Source organism: Triturus cristatus, chromosome 10, assembly GCF_964204655.1.
Source record: "Triturus cristatus chromosome 10, aTriCri1.1, whole genome shotgun sequence".
Classification (NCBI taxonomy): domain Eukaryota; kingdom Metazoa; phylum Chordata; class Amphibia; order Caudata; family Salamandridae; genus Triturus; species Triturus cristatus.
Genome location: NC_140593.1, coordinates 958,371,683 through 958,395,638, shown reverse-complemented (window position 1 = coordinate 958,395,638; position 23,956 = coordinate 958,371,683). Strand labels below are relative to the sequence as shown.

The window sequence follows — 23,956 nt, the reverse complement described above, 5'->3', positions numbered from 1 at the left end:
AGTGAATACAGCATGTCTCGAAGAGACAGTGCACGCGCTGCCTAGGCTCGACTTAAAAAGAAAGAGTCATGAGGTGGAATCAGGAATAAAACAGCATTGCTATTTGGCAATGTCAGCTATCGGCAGCCTCAGTGGCAGACTTCTTGGGAACCATTTGGCACCCATCACTTTAGCATTTATCTTTTTACAAATTAAGCACTGGGTGTCCCTGTGTACACAGGAACCTGTACATGAACTGTACAATGAAGTACAATGAGCCTCTAGGGTTGAACTATACACAGTAATATCATGTCATGGATAAAAGCTGGAAAACATTGTGTCAGTATCATAAATAAATATTGGAAGAAAATAAATCAGCATTATGCATAGTAAAAGAATATAAATAACTGGAAAGTGGCAGCCTAATGAAGATATGAAACAATAATACAAATGGGTTTCTGTATTATGCCAGCAAAAAGAAATCAAGTACATACAAATTCAAAAAAGTAGAGCTCTACTGTATAAAAAAGTTGCCATGCACATGGCAAGTGAGTTAACGTGAAAGGAGGATGTAAAGTTGGTCAACGTGTGAAAAAAAAGTAATATTTACACATTAATTTAATAATACTTTAGGTTAGTATAATGGTCTGGTGTAGGTAGCAAAAAGATAGAAAGAACAGGAGAGCTCTCCATTTATAGAAGTGGTCTGTCAAAGAACTATATTTTAAACTCTTCTTTAGATGTAAATTATTTCTTGATCAACTTGCTGCTGTTGTGAAATGATTGGCAGACTGCTTTCTTCTTTCAGCTCATTTCACTTGTATGGATATTTTCTCCTGTTGTTTTTTTATGGGTATTTTTATGCAAAAATTCACGAAAATACTTACAATTTTCGTACACCCCTATACTGAAAGCATGTTTTACAGTTTTTAATAAGTTGCTTTATAGGACCGAAAAAAACATTAAATAATTCTGCTGCTGGGACAGGGGGCAGGGAGAAGAATATTTAATTCCGGAGATGGTAGGAGATCCTGTATGAGTTCAGTGCAGAATATGTACCCAGGCGGTTTGTGTTTGGTCCCGGTTCTACAGATTCTGAGGTTTTTACAATAATCGCCGGTGGTTAAACGGTGTTTACGAGCTGCAGGGCCATTTACACCGCTTCTGTAATATAATCTTCCCTAATTTAGGCTCCGAATCCATGGAGTTCTAATTTGAGGGGTGTATCAGTTTCAAGGGCGCTCAGCCAGTGCCCACTGAAAGGCTTCATAAATAATAGATCATTCTTTTGTCAGACCATGTGCAGAAGTATTATGAGATTACTTTTCCTAGGTTACAAAGGGGCATCTAGGGTTCCTGTGTTCAGCTCGCAAAACAACAGTATTTAAGCTTTGTATTCGTGTAATTTGTGAAGAGTTCATATGTCGTATGGTTACAGTTCTGCTGTTGACAAAAATATATTGTTGCTACCCTGGGCTACGGATGAGCCGTGGGCTTGTCTTATATAAGAATCATGATCTAAATGTAAAGCAGCAGTGGAGTTCAAGGGGCTTAGCCCTAGCCTATAGGAGCCGAAGGTTGCTCTGACGTCAGACATGCATAGTATCTTTTTCTCAAAAACGGCAGGAGATAGAGTAGAAAACACCAGATACAGCACAGACTGGTTGAGGTGTAACCATGACGTCACTTCCTTTCACCTATAGTGTTCAGGATAACCTGTCATGATGGAACATAGGATAGATATAAGCCACAGAGATGTTACACTTCTCTCTTTCAGAGCTGTATTTTTGATCTTTCACAGGAGTCACAGTTTGAATCTCTCTTCTTAGTAGGGTAAAAATACATTTGTTGCTGTTTTGTGGCTGAATTCATTCTTGCAATTCTGCGATCCTGTCGTCCCTTGAATCTATTTTGTATTCAGCTCTGAATTAGTTCGCTATTTAGTTTTTGTATAGAAGGCCAGCCTAGGAAGGCTCGGTGGGCTACCAAAGGCTTCAGCCTGGTGCCCACTTATTCCCAGAGAGGAGTATTTGATTTTTCATCAAGAGCTGACTTATTTTTATTACAACAGCAGGGTTTACTATATTCAAAGAGAGGTACATTTGCTTTACTCAGAATTGTAGTTAAAGCAAGGTCAAGGTTGAGAAAGTTGCTAAAGATGTTTTGTTCATAAAATCAGCATTGCATTGATCGCTACCTGTAGGTAGAGGATATTAAATTGGAGCCTCAGTCCCAGATGTACTAAAGCATTTTGCATTCACAAATTGTCTGTGGCACAGAATCGGGCCGTTTGTGACTGCAAAAATGTCTTTTGGTATGTACCAAACTCAAATTATGATTCAGTACCAATTTTGTATTTGATTTACGACCAAATGCAAAATTGGTATATTGAAGGGGCGTTTTAGGCCGCCCCTTCCAAATATCGAATCAGAATGGAATGTAGTAATGTTTTGCAACTTAAATCCTGTTGCAAAACTTTAATTTTTTACTGACTACAAACATGTAGTTGTACCCCCTTCGCAAACAGGACTTGTGTATATTGACAAATCATTTTTTAAGAATAGTCAGTGGACCTATGGACGACTGCCTACTCTTACATTTTTTTTTAACTCCGTCCATTTTTTTAAAGGAAAACTGGTTGCATTTAAAAAATGTTTTATTTGGAAACAATCCCTGTTATGGCTGTGTTTCATAGTGGGTTGCATTTTGTGACCAACCTCCTTGATATTCTTCAAACAGAACGAATTGCGACCCACAGTGAATTGATATTTGGTGAACTGATCTATTAAGCTATAGGTAAGATTACAAAATAGCACTCTGGTCGCAAAAATAACGGTTGCAAAGTGCGACCAGAATTTTGTGACCAGTGATTTGTACATGCGGCCTTCAGTTACTTGTCACTTATTTTGAATTCCCTGACTTCTATCCTGGACTCTGTTGTTGACAAAAAATATGTGATTCTGGCCAAATCTCTTTGGGGCACATGCAGCATTGTTTTTTGCAGTCGCAAAGGGGCCGCCCCTTTGCGACCGTAATCTTTGCATTTGGGATGCAGCATCCCAAATGCAAAAATCGCTATTTAAGTAATCGCAAAATTTGTGATTACTTAAATTGCAATTGCATTTAGGGAATTGCAAATTGCGATTCCCTAAATGCAATGCAACAAAAAAAAAAAAAATGCGATTTCGCTTTTAAGAAACGCAAATTATCATCAACTTGAAGTTGACTGTAATTAGTGAAAACTTTGAAAAAAGCACAAAAGTCAATTTTTCGAAGTTCTATGTTGCACACAAACATGCCCTTGGGGCATGTGTGTGTGCAACATGTTTTTTAATTCCACTTTCAGGGATGCATCAGGGTGTCCTTTTGGCACCCTTGAAATTATATGCGCAATTTGCGAGTACCTATTTGGTACTCGCAAATTGCGCATGCAATTTTCATTGATTCCTATGGAATGAATGGGAAGGCATTCCTTATTTGCGATTCGCAATTTGCTAGTCGCAAATAAGGAATGTGTAGAAATCACAATTTATTTTGCAATTCCTACATGCATTACGGAATTGCGATTCCTAAATTCTGATTTCTTAAAAATCGCAATTTAGGAATCACAATTCCTAAGTTTGATGCATGTGGCCCTTTATCTTTAGGTACCATGAACTGTAAATATGCACCATTTACATCTGTGTTTCAGCTTAAACCACACATACCCTTCTGTTCTCTGTACACCACATTCAGCTAGATGACAAATCATTAGTGACTGATGCTATTATATTTCCTCTGGTTAGTAACTCCGTGCTCTGTAAAACACACCTCTCACCACCATATTATGAAATCAGATTTGAGGACAGCTGCGGCTCGCACAGGTAAATGCTGTGGGGTGGTGAGGCGGAGCGGGGGTGGGGCGATTGGAGGGTAGTGGAATCCGACATACAACGGCAATCTGAAAACTAAATAAATAAATAAATATAAGCACTTACCTTGCACTCGCCGCATCGCAAACTTCAGCGATGCGGCGAGCGCAAGGTAAGTGCTTTTATTTATTAGTTGCATTCTTGTGTTGTGTTTATGTGTTGTGTTTTTAAGTTGTGTTTCTGTGTTGGTATTTTGTGTTATTGTTGTGCATTTTGTTGGGGTGGTGATGTGTTCTGTTGTTTTCTGTGCTATTTTTTTTCTGTTGCAATTTGTTTGTGTTTATGTGTTTTGCTTTGGTTGGTATGTTATACCCTGATTGTTTTGGTGTGTTGTGATTTTGTGTAATGTTCCCGTGTTGTGCTACGTAATTACTTTTAATAGTCTTGAACAAATGCGGATACATTTCCAGTCAACAGCTGCTCATCCCTTTAAAGTTCCAGCCACGAATAACTATGTACAACTGTCTAAGTTAGCAACTTACTGGTAAGCCAGCTCTTCAACTATTCAAGACACTTGTCAAAACAAAACAAGGCTGTGGTCGAAGCCATACCTTAAATTAGACCTTTGATTCTCAATTCGGCCCGTTATTGGGACTGAACATCTGGCCTTCTGAATTTACCATTACTGGCCACTACGGTAACACTATTATTCGAAAAACTGCCCCATTCTGAATTTGACCCTAAGGTTCCACTGAACAATTGTGCGATACTTAGGGAATCGAATTTACTGCATTTGATTCCTCATTCTTGGACACTTGTTTGCATATTCAAAGCAGCCGAAGTCCCCAGGAAAACGGTCCGGGCCCAGGTATGTACAGCTTTACTGTAATCTCGATGACCCCAGTGACACATTTTTTTGTTATGGTGATGCCTGTCAGTCTATCGAAGCCTGCTTTAACTACTTCGACTTGACAAAAATGTTGTTTTGCAATATCAGTGCAGAGTCGTTGGATTCTTTCTGATGACTGGTGTTTCAGAGATACTTTTTTCCCATTCCATTTCTCACTGAGAAAAATAACCTCATATCTCCACTTTCCTCTGCCCCCTCTCCCTTTTTATGGCCAGTGCGGTGAGTCCCCTTTTCAAAGGTATATACCTACACTTCTCTTCAGTTCACCAGTTTCTTTATAAGGACTCTCACAACATTTGCATTCTCCTTTCCTTAAAATTCTTCTAAGTTGCTTAATTTTTGGAGTGTATTTTATCACTGTACCTTTCTCCCCCCCCCCTCTATCCCATAATCCACTCCTTGAAGACTCCTTCCCGAAAATCCTTTCCGTTTCTTCCGCCTCTTCTCCTTGCCTGTCCACCTGGTGGAAATATAAAAATACCTCTGAAAAAGTCTTCTCGTGAAAGTTCCACCTTCTGCCTCTTTTAGTTTTATTTTAAGGAATAAACCTTCCAATTCCCTAAAAATGAGATTTTTTTCTAGTTTCCTTTTCATTTATTTGTTTCTATGGACCTGAGATTCAAATCCGGGTCATGGTTTTCCTCAAGTCATAATTTGTTTGAGTCCCAGTGCTTAATTTGTAGACAAATAAGTGCTGGTGCTCAAAGTTTTACTAATAAACCCGGGTACGAAGCTATCAAAGGTAGTGGTGCAGACTACCAACGCTGCGTAGTCTTGATTCCACCTCATGCCTCTTTCATCCACCACCAGACACTCCCTGTCTCTTTATTTCACTCTTGCAGGTTTTATTTTATCCCTGTTTTCTCCCCTTGCAACTGTTTTTTCCATCTTTCTTTACCCCCCTTCTTTTCCCCTTTTGTGTCTTTCTCTTTCTTTCTCTGGATCAAAGGTTTGTTGAGGAAAAATAATTGCTGGCTTCGAAAACGAACAAGTGCAGGTGGGCACCACCTACAACCATCGTCTCAAATTAAACACTTACTAATTGACTAAGTAACAGCTTGTCAATTAAGTAATTTGTCAATTCATGTTTCAATCCGTATTTTTGCCCAATTTCGTACTCAAGAAGTTGGAGATTGATTAGGCTGAGGTGGATCATAAGTAGATCTGCTCTTGCTCAATGAGGGCCTCGTTATAAATGATATGGTAACTCTGCCCCTATTTCCCCAGAGCTAGGAGGGTATCTATCACTCTGGGGGGGGGGCAGAATTACTGGGGGACCCTGAACGTCTCCTTGTAAATTAGGAATATCCAACAACTGGAAATTCCTAACCTTATTCCAAAGTTTATTCATTTCCCCGAGAGTTTCACCCACGTGTTGGGGGTGCTTTGTGCTTCGTATAGCTGTTAAAACTCTGGGAGCTACCAAACCTGTTGGAGTGACCAGAGACCTGGTAATGAGGCATTGTGTGATATGCTGACAGGGGAACATTGGCTCATAAAGCTCCTGATTGCACAACACGCTTGTAAATTTCAGGTCCATGCAGGTAAAATGCTCATTTTATGTCAAGTAAATGTGTACCTTGACAGACCTCGTCCTAGTGCTACTTTTCTGATCCCTTATATGATTTTATATTTATATTTTAAACCCAAGTGACTTTCCGTTTTGACATAGGTCCTACGATTGCTCAAAACATTTTGTGCCCCATTAAAGTAGCAATTCTGTTGCTGGTGTATTAGTATGCCACCACCATTAATGCTCCTCCGTGAGGTGGTGCAGACAGAATCCTTATGGTGGTGCAAAGCATTGCTTAATTTGAGCTGGTGTAGGATGTTGCTCGGCACTGGCACTTAATTGTCAACACTGGCTCTTATGACAGCCCACCACATGGTGGCGTTATTTGTAATTTATTGATGTGAGCCCTTCAACAGATTGTTTAATAATTCAATATACAATAAAAATTGCAAAATTAGAAATACCAGCCATCCAAGCCATTCTTCGGGCTTTAGGTGGCCACTACTAGTCTGAATTGTCACACTTGTAGAAGTGTGATGGTTAGTAGTTTGGTTAGTAGTTTTGTTGGCACTGACATTGGTAGTGCTGGCAGGGGCAATGAGTGATGCAAGCTGCAGTGGTTTCCTGAGCCGTGGACTGGCACTTACCTTTTTCACAAATTAAACACCGTTGCAAAGTCTTTACTGTTGAAAAATAAATATTCCTAGAAATTCGGTTGACAGCACCATCTGTTTTGAGATAAACACCAGCTGTGCCACAATACCTCAGCAGGAAACCAGATTACTTCAAAACAAATTGGAAACTGCTTCAGGATACACTCATTCCTCCTGGGATATAATTTCAGACGAGCAGTGAATAATGGATAACGACTAGGGGTAAAAACAGATCGAAATAAAGTATGAAAAATCAAACGAGTTGTGGCGGAGAATATACTTGGAGGGGACAGGTTAGAAAAATTAAACAATTACACACCTTGCAATCTTGGGCAGTACGGTACTTAAACAAATGTTACAGGGGAATGACATGCAGAACTCATTATTTTTGCACTAAACTCTGCATCCCTCAGAATCTGATAGGCATTTTGTTCATCAGTAAATTTCGACAGTTTAGATTTGCTGACAGTTACCTAGGGAAACATGTGTAAGAGGCGGTAATTGCTGCAAAACGGAGAAATCTGATTCCTGTACAAGCAGATATTTGCGCATGGAGAAGAATTGACTGGAGAAGTGGCAATGAAGGCCTGAGACTGTGATGTAATTAGTAGGTATTATATGAAGTCCAGCGAGAGCAACAGAAACCCAAGCCACGAAGGCAATATCAAGCTGCCAATGCATCCTTCATGGATTGCACAGATAAACAACAGAAGCCCATTCCCTATAAGGTGCTATCCCTGGAACAGTAGGGGAGCATCCATTGTACATTTAGCCATAATATAAGCAGTGAAGAGTCCAGCTAGGGCTAGTTGGGAGCAATCAGGATATATGGGCTTTGAGGGCCACAATGGAGAAGTGCTGGGCAGGTTTTTCAGGGTGGTCTATAATGGGGTAATTGAAGTGAGAGACTTCTATCTGTGGAAGCAATGTATTCAGCTTACTTAAACAAATTGCCCACGTATTCACACATGCATTTACAACGCATGCCTTTACGACTAAGTTCCCTAAAGCAAGTCGCTGTAATGAATTGCGTTGTAATGGATCGCGTGGTAACGAGGTGTTTGTTGTAGTGCCTGGGTTGTAATGGCACTGCATTTTTCTGACAGCATTTTAAACGCTGTTTTCCTACTTAAACAGAAGGTAGGGGTGAGGGAGATGGGTAGGGCCAGACTGGGAACAGCAACCAGCCCTTGCTGATTGATGCCCCATGGGCCCTGGGGGAGGGGGGCTGGAGGTGCTAGTAAAAAGCACTGCTCCCGCTTCTGTTACAGGGGGGCAATATTGCAGCACTGCTGCAAAACCGTCCTCCAGTGATAAAACTTTCCCCCACGGCCAGAAACTGGCCCCCACCCCTCCAGCCCACCGAGGAAACGCCCGGTGCCAGCTACGGCCAGTCCAGCCCTGGAGATGGATCAAGGAAGTAATGCAGGAGAGTAAAATGCGTAGGGTAAGGGTGCTAGCCCTTCCCCATTATAAGCCCTAACAGACCACAAGAAGAAAGATACTACAGGAACACACCCATAACCTTCCTCCCTTCATCTAGAACCCTGAGCAGGATGCCCTGAGAGAATAAATTAAGAAGGAACAGAGAATAAATGCACCTTCAAGATGGTACCTTGTTGGGGAAAGATCCAAATGTGGGCGGAGGAGTATCAAGAGGAAGGCATGCAGGGTGAGTGGGTAAGGTCGTACATGACTGGACCTAAGGTCCCATGAGGGTACCCCGACGAGCTTGTGGTGAAACCCTGTATGGAACAGAACAGCACATGCACTATTCCAGTACAAGCTCTCCCTTAAGGGACTAATCTCCACCATTCCATTCTGCATTGCTACCTCCTACTCTCCACCACCTGCCTCTTGGCTCTCTCTCTTTTCCATTGACTGAAGCTTCATACTTGGTCCTTTTCCCCCTTCCTTTCTGTCTAACTGACCAGACTCTTTCGGTTGGCCACCCATAATGCACTAGCACAATGTAAACACCATAATGTGGGTGCTAACATGATAGGAATTTACCTTGAATCTCAGGCATTGCACAGATATTCCTGGTGTGTACCCACATTCACAAACATGTAGGTAATAAACTTACAGAAGCTCAAGCAATCTTCGAATATTGCCTCGTCTTTTATATTAAAAGAAAGAAAAAACTCAGTCCCCAGTCTGTAATTAGGGGTAACAGTAATAAGCCAGTAATGATCAACCAACTGTTTCCCAATGCCTCCAAAATAAATAATATTTACCGTGCCTTTTTTATAGACAATAAGGAAGTTTCAAGTTCCCAAAATATACATCTTGTGTCTCCTGGGCAATGTACGGTAAAACATACACATGCACATTGTGAGAACGCAATTAATTTTTATTAACTTACACATGATTCGTTTCTCACAACTTATTAATTTACTTATCCTTGGTAGTTCATGCCAGAATGCTATTATTAACAAGCTACCCTTTCCACTTCTAGACTTTGGCGGAGGAACCACCAATGCACTGGCCTCACACACTCAAGGGAAGGGACTTGGTGCCACTTTCTCAATGCCCAAATAAAATTAAAAAATCTGTAAATCCTTCTGTAAACTGATGTAGAGGAGACGACAAGCTCTTCCTTATTACCTTTTATTTTTGCTTGGTTTATTGAATCAGTGACTTCTATTATCAGAAGAAGTGACATGTTTCAGGGAGTAACCATCAATGAAGTAGAGTAGAGCATGTATTTTATTTTTCACTGAAGAAATGCAGTTGTTTGTTGTGTAATGTGGTGAATGATTTACCCTCTATCTTCTCCGTCTGCAAATTCATCTGTTCAGATTTCGGGTTTATATAAAGGAGTACTATCAATCCTCAAAATATACCTCCATTCTTTGGGATAAACTGCTCTAGAGTATCTGAAGAGCTTTTGAGTATAAATGTATATATCCGGGGTTATGTTATCTGTCTCTTAAAAAGTAATTTTGGTTAAACATGGCTGAAACGACTAATAGGCTACTCACTAATTTTTAGGTCGAGCATTCGAGATCTCTTGTATATACTTTAGTATATTCTTTAATATATATAGTATATACTTTAGTATATACTTATATGTGTATGTACTTTGTGGTCTCTGGAGATCAGCCCTAGGACTTATCAGCTTCCGTAGGGACTTTATTTTATGTTCAACAGCCTCTATTTGACTGTCTTGATAGAAAATGACCAGCAGAGGTCAGTAAAATACCAGAATTGCTTTCTGCTGAGGGACTTTCTTTTTTTTTTCTGTCAACTGCCTGTATTTAACTTTCTTGATAGAAAACGACCAGCAGAGGTTAGTAAAATACCAGAATCACGTTAGCATTCTCTAGATTCCAAGCCATAGAAATTGTCTTCCAAGAGCACCCGCAGTCAATAATATTTTTTTTTCAAATCTTGTATTTTCAGTGATATGACCACTGAAGGCCCTGCTTTTATATTAAAAACAGAGCTTTGGACTATACCGTTTCCCGCTGAAAGGCAATATTTCTCTCCATGTGTTCCAATGTGTTCCAAAGCCTGGCGTGTCACGCAGTTTGGTGCTTACTTTCCTTCCATGTTAAAGAACAGTAGATGTTTCAGTACCCAGCCTAATGTGCTGCATAGCTGAATACATATAATTCCCAAAGGCGAGACCGAATGCCTTGCAAATGCTTGTTTAGTTTGGAAGGTTAAGCCTATCACCTCATCATGAACCTAAATATTTTTAAAATGGAACTTCTGCTAAGGCTCCTTTTTCATATTGTTCTATGTGAAATTGCAAAAGTCTGGGTTGTGAATCTAAGAAAGAAGGTAAAAGTTTTGTTTTCTGAACGCCCACATTATCTACAACACTTGCATAGACACTTATAAAATTGGGAGGTATAGGTTTACCAAATATCGAGGTTTACCGGCCATACTAAAAACCTGTCCTCATCTCTATTAGAAAATGCTGCACCAATATGAAGTCGATTTATCTCCAAGACAAATGCTGTAGTAATTTATGGGCATGGTGGAGACATCTCAGTTGCATTTAATTACGCTGTATCCATAGGTAACCCTAATGGGATGAATGATTCCCTTTATTAACTATTTGGGGTCTTTCAGGCATGTTTTTTTAATCCATTGCCGAATTTTAGCCGGTGGTTGCAGGTGGGGCCCACTGGCACTCATTTTGAGGACGAGCACTTCTTATTCCTCATCAGGCTACTTTGACCAAGAGCAAGAAAGTGAAAAACGCACAAGGGGGAAAGAAGGAGGAAGTGAAAGACGGGAAACCCGTGCCAAAGGTAGAGAGCAGGAAGCTGAGTGAGACAAAGGGGGCAGGGAGTGCCTGTTTGCGGATTAAAGAGGCACAAGATACAATCAAGGCTAACCGTCTTGGTATGCTGCACACTAACATTCAATAGCCCTTGCTGCGGCCTGCTGAGGAAACAAACCTTGGTGCCTGACACAACTTCTTTGACAAAGTATGCAATAAGAAAATCGACATTTTCTAGCGCAATTTTAGAAGAGTCTGTAATTTGATTGCACAGCCAGTTGGGGAGGGATTTATTTAAGAATATATTTCACCTTAAAGTGATTTTAACTGCACTTTGATAAACTGATCAAGAGAAGGCGTTTCATTCTAATAATATTCAGCTATGTGCCTCTAGGCAGATACTAGGGAACAAGAGAAGGTCAATAAAGCGCAATCTGATGATTATTAATAGTAAGGATATTTGATCAACAAAATACTCTGTAAGAAGGGGGATCGATTTCTAAGATATGACATCGATGAGAACTTTCGGGAAGAGCTTTAGATAACCCTAAAGAATAAAAAAATAATAGTGCACCCTTCATTTTCTATAAAAAAACATTCGGAGATTGTATTAACTCATGAGCAGTTAACTAGAAACATCCGGTTAAGTCTGATGTGTTCAAGAGATACTCGGGTAGACCCATATCCTATTCCGTTGTTTGAAAATTACATAGGTATTCAGAAAAGATATTTGAGTTAAGCAGCGTGGTGTTAATCACACTGCAAACCTAAGAATGAATCCTGCATTGTATGGATGACCTTTTCGGTTCAAAGAAGGGCCTTTATTCATAAGGTATGTATTCCAGCAAAAAAAGCAAATTTTAGCTCACTGGACCCCCATTAACACTTCACAGGTGGCATACGGAGACGTCGCTATAATTGGTGCTGCCAGTGCAGTGGCACCCTGGCCCAGATGTGGGCCCAGTCTGTCTGTAGCTGCTTCAGTTAGATGGGATGTCATCTGCTCTGAATGGTTTGTTCACAGCACCTTCCAGTGGCATGGCACGTTGTTTACAGTTGGTGGTGGAGTAGGGTGGAGGGATTAGGCAGGAGAGGGTAGAGGGTAAGGGAGACGCGGAGAGGCGAGAGGAAAGGAATGAAAAAAGAAAAGTGTCAAATATGGAACAACAGAAAGGAGAGAAAAAGTAACAGCAATGAGCAGGAGAAAAGGACAAATAAATATGATGGCGAAGAGGATTAACAATGTTCAGGAATAAGGATGTAAGAGAAAGAACAGGAGGCAGGACATGAGAGGTAGAGAGAGAAGTAAAGACAAGATACAGATGAGGGAAAGGGAGGATGGAGATGCGAGAGCAAGCAGATTAAGAGGATGCAGGGAGGGAAAAGAGTGGGGTACATATAGAGGAAAGAGGCTAAGGGAGACTTGGGGGGGAAAGAGAGTTTAAAGGAAGTGAGGAGAGAAAATGTGAGCAAGAGAACGGAGATATGGCCATGTGAGAGACACGAGGAGGGAAAGAGAGACAGGGGAAGAAGAAGTGAGGAGAAAGCATAAAAGGAGGCCAAAAGTGAGAGAGGAATGAAAATAGGGAGCGGGAAAGACTGCTAGAATGAGGAACTTGGAGACCTGTAGCTACCATTAGTGCAGTAGATGCAGTGGCACTTGGATCCAGATTGCATGAAGGGATCAATGAAGCCTAAATATGCCCGTAGTTTATTACCAACCTGGAGCACATGGGCCCACTGTCCTTCCCTGCAATAGGGCCCACGACACCTCTGCTACGCCTTAAATGTCAAATATCTAGAGACATGTTGGGATAAAAGGGGTTTGAATTTGATAATGTAAGCAACAGGGAAGAGAATGAAACTCGTAAATAGGCACTTCCGAAAGAATTTTAGGAAGTGGTGCAGAGCAAAGGGTCATGCCCTAGGACTTTATCACTGGAGTATATACCAAGCATTGGCGAAGCCAATAAGTTTTGCTTATGTAAAATCTATTGGCTTTGTCAATGTTTTTAACATCTTGCACAGCAGTTCAACTTCTGTGCAACATGCCTTAAGTTAAAAAAAAGCACTATTACGTGGCCAGCATTGACTGTCATAGGACTTTTTTTTTCTGATTGTACGCAGGCGTACTTTGCAGGGGATGTGTTCCATATAGTAGGGCAACAGCAGTAAGCTCTGCCCACCATGTTATTAAGAAACTAGACAGCCCTCTTTGTCATACTGCTTAGGCTATATTTTTACAAAAGTCTGCAGGCACATACATGTTCAAAAGTAAATAAAAAATAGTACCTCTGTGTTGGACTTGGCCCTTTTTGCAGGGTCATCCCTGAACGTTTTGCCTTCCTTCTGTATTTTTTCTGACCTGTTGTTGGCTGTTTTATGACTCTGGGCACTTTACCACTGCTGATCAGTGCTAAAGTGCATATGCTCTCCCTATTGTAAATTTATGTATGAATTGGTGATTCCATAATTGACTGATTTGGTTTACTTGTCATACCCTAGTACAGTGCACTGAGTGTGCCCAGGGCTTGTATATCCAAATGCTGCTGGTGGGCTTGCAGCACTGGTTGTGCCACCCACAGAAGCAGCCTTGTAAAATGTGTCTAAGGTCTGCCATTGCAGAGCCTGTGTGCAGTCTGGTACTGTCATGCTGACTGGGCAAGTGCACCCACTTGCCAGTCCCTAAACCTTCCCTTTTCTTCATATCAGAGACCCCTATGGTAGGCCCAAGGGCAGGGTGCATTGTAAGTATAAGGTAGGACATGCTCTGATGTGTGTGGCATGTTCTAATAGTGAATTATAGCCATTTTCGTTTTTCACTATTGCAAGGCTACCTGTTCTCCATAGGCTAGAATGGGCTGTTAGTTTATTACATGTTTATAATCTTAACTGACTCAGAGAACATGGTAGTAATTCGAGTTTAGTATGCCTGAACTCAGAGTGATAAAATACATCTTTTAGTGAAGGTGGTTTTAACATTCTGTGTTTGAAAATACCACTTTTAGAAAGTAGGAATTTTCTTGCCTAACCTTTCAAGCCTGCCTCTGCTAGGTTGTGTATTCCCTGTCTGGAGTTTGAGTGACAGGGCTGGGGAATTCCAGGAGACAGGGTGAGGTGTCCCAGTGGTGAAGAGAAAGATCTGCATCTAGATGGGAGGGACGAGTTGCACCTGGGACCTGAATAGGACTGTGCCTGCCCCCCACAGTGCTGGCTCCACCCCCTGTGGTGCGTCTGATGTCTCTGCCCTGCACTGTGAAAGGAGAAAAGGAATCATGTCAACAAAGTGCTCCAGGGCTGGGCTTTCCCTCCACAATGCTGGCTCCACCTCATGTGGAGCGTCTGATGTTTCTGCCCTGCACTGTGAAAGGAAAGAAGGAGTCATGTAAACAGAGTGCTCCAGAACTGGTTTGGACTGGGCAAAGGCCCCTCTCCCCTCAGAGAACAAAGGATTCTGTGGTATAAGTAGTGGGACCCTGATCCCAAGAATTTAGATCACTTTTGGAACAAGAAGAAACCTTTACTGAGGAGCGGAACCTGAAAGAACTGAGGAGAGACTATCCCTAAGCTGAAGTGCTGCTTGGGGGATTGGCCTGCAGTGGTTTGCCTGCCTGCCAAAGGAAGGAGAAGAGACTTTGAGTGCTTATTTCAACTTGTAATGATCTCCAAGGGCTTGGAACAGAGCTTACCTCCTGCTGAAGTCTCAGGGACAGCAGACTTCAACCCCCAGCTCCCCAGAGTTCTTTGGAAGTGCCTGATGCTGTTTTGGGCCTTCTGAGGGACTACGTGTCGCAAGGAGCTGGAAGCGCGACTCAACAAAGCCGAAGCGTGTCGCCGTCGTTGCTGCTGCCGTCGCACCTCTGAACAAGGGTGTCGCCGCTGGAGTTGTCGCACTGCACCGCATCAAGAGAAGCATCTCGCAGCGAAGAGGAAGCGTGTCGCTGCTGCCTGTCGTCGCACTTCTGAATAAGGGTGTCGCCGCTGGAGTTGTCGCACTGCGCCGCATCGAGAGAAGGGTCTCGCAACGAGGAAGAAGCGTGTCGCTGTTGGTGCCATCGCACTTCTGAACAAGGGTGTCGCCGCTGGAACTGTCGCATTGCACCGCATCTAGGTAAGCGCCTCGCATCCCAAGAGTAGCGCGCTGCCGTCGGAGCTGCTGCCGTCGCATTTCTGAACAAGGATGTTGCCGCTTTAGTTGTCGCATTGTGCGGAAGCTTCACGCAAACTGGGAGAAGAGTAATGTAACATTCAAAACGCAAAGTTATGTGAATGCTGTTAATACAGTCTGTTCTTTAGTCTGTGGCAAAATCAATATGAGTACATTTTTAAAAGTGTAATTAAAAACGCTTAAAAAGCATAGACTAGAATATCAGAGATAAATGCAGTCACAAAAACTGCAGGTCCTAGAAAAGTATTGTTAAGAGAAATTTGTGGCAGCTCATGCTCACTCACAAGGAAACGATCACAAACCGCTCAAAACACTGCAAATGTGATGTCGCGCAAAGCTGCCCACAGCCACAGGTGCCATATTCGCTCACAGAGTGATATGTGCCTCAGCGCTAAAGATAATTCAGTTGCAATCACATACAAGTGCCCTCACTCCCACCTCTGATGGGGCAGTTATCAGAGACCAACTGTACTGGAGCATTTCATAGTGCTTAATTTGAGCTGGTGATTGCCGGTGGGGCTCGGTACGGCCTGCACAATTTATTTTATTTATGCATTTTTATATTTAGCGCTTACTTTACTCGAAGGTGTCAGAGTGCTTTACAAGAGAACCAGTTACATTACATAAGGACTTCAGAGTACATGAATTACATAAAAATATGGAACAGATAAACTCTAAACTCAAAAAGAATGGTACTGAGTTACAATACGTATGTCTACTATAGTTACTCGTGGTTAGAGTTACAGATATACATGTTGCAAATTCACACAAGATTGCATAGTAGGAAAAGTTGAAGCGATTAGGTTTGGACAAATGTATGTTCATATTTACAGGGTATGATCTTCTTGAGGTTGCTGGGGTAGTTGCGGTGCTCGTATAGCCAGGCCTTCAGGGTGCTAACGCTCTCATGGGCTGTGTTCTTGGGCATGGAGGGATCCTTGAACTGGTACTGGCCATAGTGGTAGAAGGCCGGGTGGTGGTGGGCGAAGGTGGCGTGTTGGACCCCGGGACTTTTCTTGAGCTTGTACTGGGTACCCAGCTGTGGGAAGAGGGGTAGCTCGGCGCTGCAAGGCATAGCAGGGACCCTTCTAACTTTTAAAATCTTTTCTTACACCAGAGGGCCTCGCTGGGTACTACAATTCCAGCCATTGGGACTATTATTCCTACGACTAAAACATTTTTTTTTTACATATTAACCTTAGGGAGTGTCCCTTGAAGACCCTCCCTCAACATGGTCCTGGGGGTCAGGGTATGCTTACCCTGCCCTCTTATATGCCCTTTCTCACTTTTTTTCAATACTCATGGACAGTGTCCCCGAATCCTGTAATGACTGCTACAAAATTTTCACCAGAGTTGTGGCTAGCCAAACAGATCATCTGGTTATCATGGGCCCTTCTCCGTAGAGGTGGTACCAAAATGGCGAACAGGAGATAGAGCTCCCGCAGCACAAAAAGTGACTATATTTTGAATTTTGGGCACCGTGAGACCACCATAAACAATGGTCTAGAATAGATATCACTAACTTTTTTCTGAGAGTTAACCCCTTCCTGCTCATCGAGAGTCTCTCTTTAAATATTAATTTCTGGAAAACAGCTGAAGGGATTAGACCAACTTTCGAAAAGCAGGCTTTCTGAATAACCTAACTTTGTGGCAAATGTTGTGCCATTCCATTCAGCCATTTTCTTTTGTAACGGAGAGGAAACTTCCGGAATGGAACTGTTCGAGGCAGTTTCTAGAGTAAGATTGCCATCTGCTGGAGAAGTCTAATTCTAACAATTCATGATGAATTTACTCAGTGATGGACTTGCATATTATTAGCGCAATAACGTTCCCAGTTGCATTCTTGTCTTCTTTGATATTTACTCCTCCTGTTTTTCATCCACCACTACTTTGCTGTTTTCATACATCAAACAGAAAGTAACTACAATAATACCTCTGATTAGGTAGTACCTTAACTCCTCCATAGTCACTGTATTGTTTGACCCTTCTTTCCAACGATGAATAATCCCATCTTTATATTAAATGTTTTTTCATGTTATTACCATTTGTATAGCCTATCTCTATCATTTGCATTTTTTTGTAAATGCGTGAAAATACTAATTCGTTTTTTTTTTCAATTTTCAGATTGAGAAGTCAACACGGGAAGCTTCTGAATGAAGCTGTTTTTAAATGAAAGTTAACTCCAGCGATCCGAAGAGTTTGCATCAATCATGTCGTATAATTACGACGAAGGTTTTGATAACTCCGCCTACCATTACTCAGAGACTCTCGAGGTAGACCGAAGGTAAGACAATACGTCCTTTCAGTTAACGAATGCCTTTCGTTGCATCATTTTATAAAACATAATAATTGTATTTATAAGATTCGAACACATTCTGGCGTTTTATCATATCAACGTGCAATAGAGAGCATGGCTCTGAAGGAGAAAAAATTATTGAGAAACATAGATTTCAGTCCTAAATCAAGATTGCTCTATACATACATTAGCAACGCTACATATTGAATAGTCTACATCCTAAAACGTCACGGGCTGTATATACAAGCTTCTTCCAGCTTATTTGGTGCATATATTATGTTCATAGCAAACCCTGAAAGTTTTTTATTCACATGCTTTCGTCCGGGACTGTACTCAACATATATTTAACACACAGGATATACAACAGAAAGGAGCCTAAAGAGAAAGTAAAGTTTCCCGTCTATTATCATTCTTAAAACACGCACATTTCATGTACTTTCTAATTAGAAGTCAAATAAAACGTGTTTGAATGAAAATGTACCAAGTCCGCTTTGAAAAATATATTTATTTTTAGTAAATCAAAACGTTTTGAGGAAAGAGTAGAATTACTGTTCTTTGTGTAGCTCAGGTATGGGTGCATCTGGGGGGCGCTAGCACCAGGCTTTGCTTCACCACCACCAGAAGAGAGCAGGAGGGACATCCAAATTATAGGTGAGGGCTACTAATATGGATAGCCCTTTTCTGGAGTGAGGTGAGCAGCCGCGGTCGCTGCAGGTACGAGCGGTAGGACAGTGGGGCCGGCAGGGGGGATTTCCACAGTTGATGACGAGTGAAAATATTTTTTTTAATTTTCCCTCTTCATCGTCTGTCGAAATCCCCTACCACCGGGCCCCACCGCATCACCGCTCTTACCTGCACCAGCCGCGGCTGGAGGTGAGACAAAAGCTGCACAATTCTGTTTTGCCTATGGAGTCAAATTTTCTTCACTGTTCATTTAGAAAAGCATGCTGCATTAAAAACATTGCTTTATTAAAAAGCAATAACAGACGTGGTGGTCTGCTGACCTCAGCAGGCCACCATCCCTGTGATGGCTGTGATTCATAATAGGTCGCAAACTGTGACCAACCTCATTAATATTCATTAGGTAGGTCAATTTGTGACCCATTAGGAATCGCTATTTCAAAGATGTAAGCTTTCCTAATTAAGAAATTGTAATAGTCAGTAAAAATCATAATGTGGAAATCTCAATTCCAGATTTTTGTACATCTGGCCCCAAGTGCAGCATTCATTAATTGTTACACACATTCCTTCATTAACTGCTGCACACTTTCACTCATATAAGTTCATTCTTTCTTTCCTGTACCAACTTGTGTACTGCAGAATTCATTCACCCCTGTGCACTAATTCATTTATGTTCTTTACGTAAATTCATGTACACTCACATATGTATTCCTTGTGCTAAGGACATTACTCCAATAAGTGCCTGGATGGATGAGTATAATGAATGAGTCAGAACCTTATTACACACGTGCCCTCACTCGCCCATCCAATCATCCACTCATGAACTCATTTTGACATCCACCCACAACCACATATGTATCGCCTGCCAATGGAGAAGAACTTAGAAGCCAGAGCTGTTGGCTTTTCCAATGCTTGCCTTAATGTGCTAAAATTACAAAATACAGGTTTTTGTCATAATAATACACAGACAAGGTAATACTTAGGTAATGTTAGCCAAGTAAGAAGGCACTCCAAAATCATTTTTGATTGTTTAGATGAAACCAAGGTCACTTTCCTAAATCCAGCCAGTAACTTCATGTGAGCTATGCACGGTAGTGACAGCCTCCATGTCAAGTGGAAGTTACCAATGTGGTAGGCGTCCCTCCCCTCGTACTTGTGTCTGCCATGGTGTCTGGGGGAGGTAACTGAGTGCCACACAAACCTTGAGCGCATAAGTGATTTGCCATGGTACCTTATAGACACGTGATTGTGTGACGCAGATTGTGTAGTCAGTCAGAGACGTTGTAAGGCATGGGCAAAGTGGGCTCTGATCCAGGGCCCCAGCCTACCAGGAGCCCCCCTAATAGTTTCACCTCTCTTCTCCACATGGTCATCCCCTGATGACCTTGAATGATGCTTAAACAGATTGTTTTAAATACCGTTTTCCTTTAATTTATTGTTAATGTGGTTGTTGTTTGACAGCCTATTACAGACATTTTGCAGAGAAATGTTGTGTTTATATTTCATGCATCATCCATAAAAAAGTTTCTTTTAGATCAAAACAAGAACTTACATTTGATAAATGAGAGGGCTTCCAAGAGATTATTTTCAGTAATATTAGTGAGCCGCTCCTGTGTTACAGTAGTGAAAACACACGTCTCCATCCCTGAATATTAAATGCGAACACATTTAGACTTTGGACCAGTGAGCCTGTGGACTGTCAGTGACCTGGCCAAAAAGGGCATGAAGGAGCTGAAATTGGATCATAAACTCAAAGCTGTTCCGAACAGGGGCCCCCAAAATAGGCTTAGCCCAGGGCCTCCAAAATCCTTAAGCTGTCGCTGCATTCAGTAACTCTCCGTAGGGAATCTGTAGCATAGTAGCGCAACATGCCTGGTAGCTTGATCTCTGTAGTCAGGTAGTAGGGATTTTTCTTTCTGCATGTGACATGGGAGTGATGAGGTGTAGAAGATTGTAGTTGTTGTTGAGTTTGAATCTGTAGATGCACTTGACATTGTGGTCTTGCAGTGAAGTCCTATGTAGAGCCCACCTTTTGCTGCCTGGTCTTATCCTCTCTCTTTGAGGTTTCCCATGAGTGTGAGTGACAGCTAAGCTGCAATTCAACGTGTTTGAGTGGTTCTTCGAATTTCTCTGCATTGTTCACTAAATGGCAACCTTTCGGCATACATTGGGTAGGTGCCGATTGATTGTATCAGGAATTCTTTGCTAGTTGTCACAGATAAGCGTCCCCAGTGGTAAGTTGACCTTAAACATGAAACTCTTTTTGCATTGGCTGAAAGAGCACAATAGGCAATTTTTAGGTCTGGTGTTAGCTAAAATCTTTTTTTTATAATAAAAATATATCCATCATACAACACTATGAGTGACGGCATTCCGCTGTTGCAAAATGTCCACATCCGCATAGGCAATGCCAAAAGGTGGGCCGCCAATGCCAGACCAACTGACTTTGCCAGTGGTTGTTGCCCTTCGTGTCCACCTCTTAACAGGGCTGCTCGAAGTTAGAAAGGAATTGTGCAGAGTGCCACACTACAGGTTCCTTAGTAAATTGCATTTTATGGTATTTTTAATCTGCTATTCAAATAGGATCAGTGCTTAATTTGTAAAAAAACACAAGTGCCAGGGCTCTCGTCAGGAGGCAACTGCAGCTTGCACCAGACATTGCCCCGTCTGCCAAGGATAGTAACAACACAACCACTAACTATCACCCTCTTACAAGTGTGACAATTCGACTATTCCAGGCCCCAAAGCTGTAAGAATGGCTTGGGCGGCAGGGAATAGTGATTTTGAATGTATACTGAATTATTAATTGACTGTTGTAGTCATCTTAGACAGCGGCTCCTTGTGACACACTGCCACAGGCTCCGGTGTTGACAATTAAGTGCCGGTGCTGAGCACCGGAAATCACCGGCTCAAATTATGCACTGAATAGGACAGAAATTGGTTAAAAAGGTGGCAACTGAAGGTGCGGCTTCTGAGTCACGTGAGGTATGATGTGGAGTTCTACAAGATTTAATAACAACACCACTGTACCTGATCATTGTTATTATTGATTGAATGAATGCGAGGAGCATTGTTTTCGCATTTACTGATGATGACAACTGAATAAATAAGGTGTAAGATACACAAACCACAAAGTGACCAGGCCCCTCATTAACAAGAGCTTGTACCATATGCATACCAGTGAAAGTATATATATATGTATTCAGGCCATCCTTTTTTTTGGGGGCGGGGGGGTATGTATTTATCATATTGTCATAATATTTTTTTATATATATTTTGGTTCTTTAAATTCCGCTTAGAAAAGTTTTGCCTAAAATTATATTTTAGGTAAGTAAATAATGTTAATATTACATTGAGGTTCAAACAGTGGATAGAAAACGTATATATCCCCACTGTGAAAGCTTTAGTCCGCCATGCACTACTGACATTCAAAATACAAGGATTGTCTGAAGAAAAACATTTCCCAGTACTCAAACAAGGGCGTTTCCCATAGATTCGAATGTGTGATTTTGTTTGAATTGATTTATATGGAGAAAGTGTTCAAATAAAAGTATAGCAATATTTTGTCCCATCGCTCCTATTCTAGGTCTTTTGGATGTGTAGAAAGAGGTGCAGACACATCAATCAAAAGAAAATGGCTACATGGTCTTTTCGACACAAGTTTCCTTTCTCACAATGCTTTGTGTTTGTGCTTTTAGGTGCACGGATTCTTTCTTTAGTCACAGAAGACATTTCCATGGACTTGACCATACAGTCCAGATGAATGATCCTACTTCCTCTACACACTTGTGCAACTGCCCACTCGGCCTTGTACTCATGTTGTATTGTAATTTAATTTATAACATCCTTCATAGTCACTGGTGCAGTGCAAACGTGCATTAGCGGTAGTGTAGCACGCTGAACCATAGAAAGTGCTGGTTTGACAGATATTGTGCTTCAACTTGGCCTATATATGCAGTGTGTTGGTGTCATGCTATTTGACTTAATCGGTGTTCTTATTTTGACATGGGTCACTGCGCTTAAGCAGGTAATAGGGTGCAGATAAGTGAGGGATAGAGCGCATGACCTTTATAAAAAAAAAAAATCTCCATGGCTAAAGGGTATGGGTTGTGGCTGTGGCCAAAGTATGAAGTGTTTTGATGTCGAGGGTGATGAGTAGTTTAATACAGTTTTATTGACACTACAGTTGCATTTCTGTGCTTATGTTAGTAGTGCAGTGTCGAAGTAGAGTGCGAGTTTGGTGTACATATGTACCAACTATACTTGTTTGGGAGAAGTTCTGGTTCTTCAGTGAGAATGGTTCAATATGATCAGATGTTCATATATTCCTTGTGGTCAACAACATTTGTTCTTTGTGTGGTGAGATTCTGCATCATTAGTTTGGGTAGAACCTGATCTTTACTTCCTTCAATTTGCAGGGAGGGTGTTTAGTCATTTCACCTTGTATACAGAGGAGGTTTCACCAATGCCTTTCTTCATGTGTAGTGAAGGTGATTAATCAAGGTCCTAGATTAAAGCGGTGTCCTGTTCTGCGAATATTTTTGGATATCTTTGGATTGCCCTGTGGACAATGCTGTGTGCTTTGAAAGTACTGCATCTCACTATGGGGGGCAAATGAAGTGCTTGGGGCTCTTATGTAATGCATTCCTGTGGCAGAGGGGTAGGACCAATTTCTTTACCTCTTTTAGAGTCCTTGTAATTTTTGAAAGAAGAAAAGACTTGGGCGTGAAACATGAGCATCGTGACTTGGTCTTGCCAGCTGCACGTCCGCGGTCAGTGGCGGTCAGGTGACTGTTGCTTCTGACTAGCCAGAATGGGCTTCTTTAGCTTTTATGGCCCTGGTGCTGTAACAGGAAGTCAACCAACTAACTCTTGTAGTTCAGCTCTTCTGTCTGGTGCTCAGGAGTGACTTTTTCACAAGCCAGGCTTCACAGGCACAGTCCTCTGTTTGCTAGTCTTAGGATCAGCAGGTACAGTCCAGCATTTGGTGTAGCCTCTCTTGCCAGGTCTAGGGAATAGCAGAGCAGTCATTCTTAGGTCCTCTCTCACATCCAGATGTGATCTGAGGTCTGGATGTCAGGGGTGCCATATTTATGCCCAGAAAGTGTAATTGGGGGATGCAGCAGGTACTAGCCAATGGACTACTAGGACCTTTCCCTTTTGGAGTGTGGAACTTGGTAGACCACCTAGAGGTGTGGTGATCTAATGTCTACATGCCCATGAAAAAACGGTTTGGCAACTGGTCTCCCCTCTCTGTACCTGATGCTAACCCATCTACCTGAAAAAACAGAGCAGCCCTTCTTGTGAGTGTCCAATATATGCCCTTCAAAGGCGGCTTCCCTTTGAAGCACATTGCCACATTCAGAGTGGTACAATGAATGCTTTATCCCTGATGTGACAATTTAATTTATGGTCCAGTCCCTGGCCACCCCTGGGACCATATACTAAGGACTTATAAGTAAGTAAAGTTATGCCACTTGGGTATAAGCCAATCACTTAGACTTACAAGTGTCAGAGCACTGACAGTGAGGTCTGGATAGCAGGCCTCATGGCACTCTCAGAGTTTAAAAACCAGCAGCACCAGTCCAAAACTTTAGGGGTGATCATTCAAAAAGAGGTATTTCCATACAAGGTTGCTTCATTTTGTAAAGTCAGAGGCCTGAGTAAA

The 23,956-nt window shown here is 41.8% G+C and overlaps 1 protein-coding gene across 1 annotated transcript in view; it reads left to right on the top strand.

Moving 5' to 3' along the window:
• TMC5 (transmembrane channel like 5) overlaps window positions 1–23,956 on the top strand; it is a 524,224-nt gene that overhangs the window by 86,361 nt on the left and 413,907 nt on the right. The window contains exon 2 of the mRNA XM_085628842.1: window positions 17,436–17,595. Coding sequence (XP_085484968.1) covers window positions 17,522–17,595 — 74 coding nt within the window. The 5' untranslated portion in view covers window positions 17,436–17,521. The remainder of the gene's footprint in view (window positions 1–17,435; window positions 17,596–23,956) is intronic.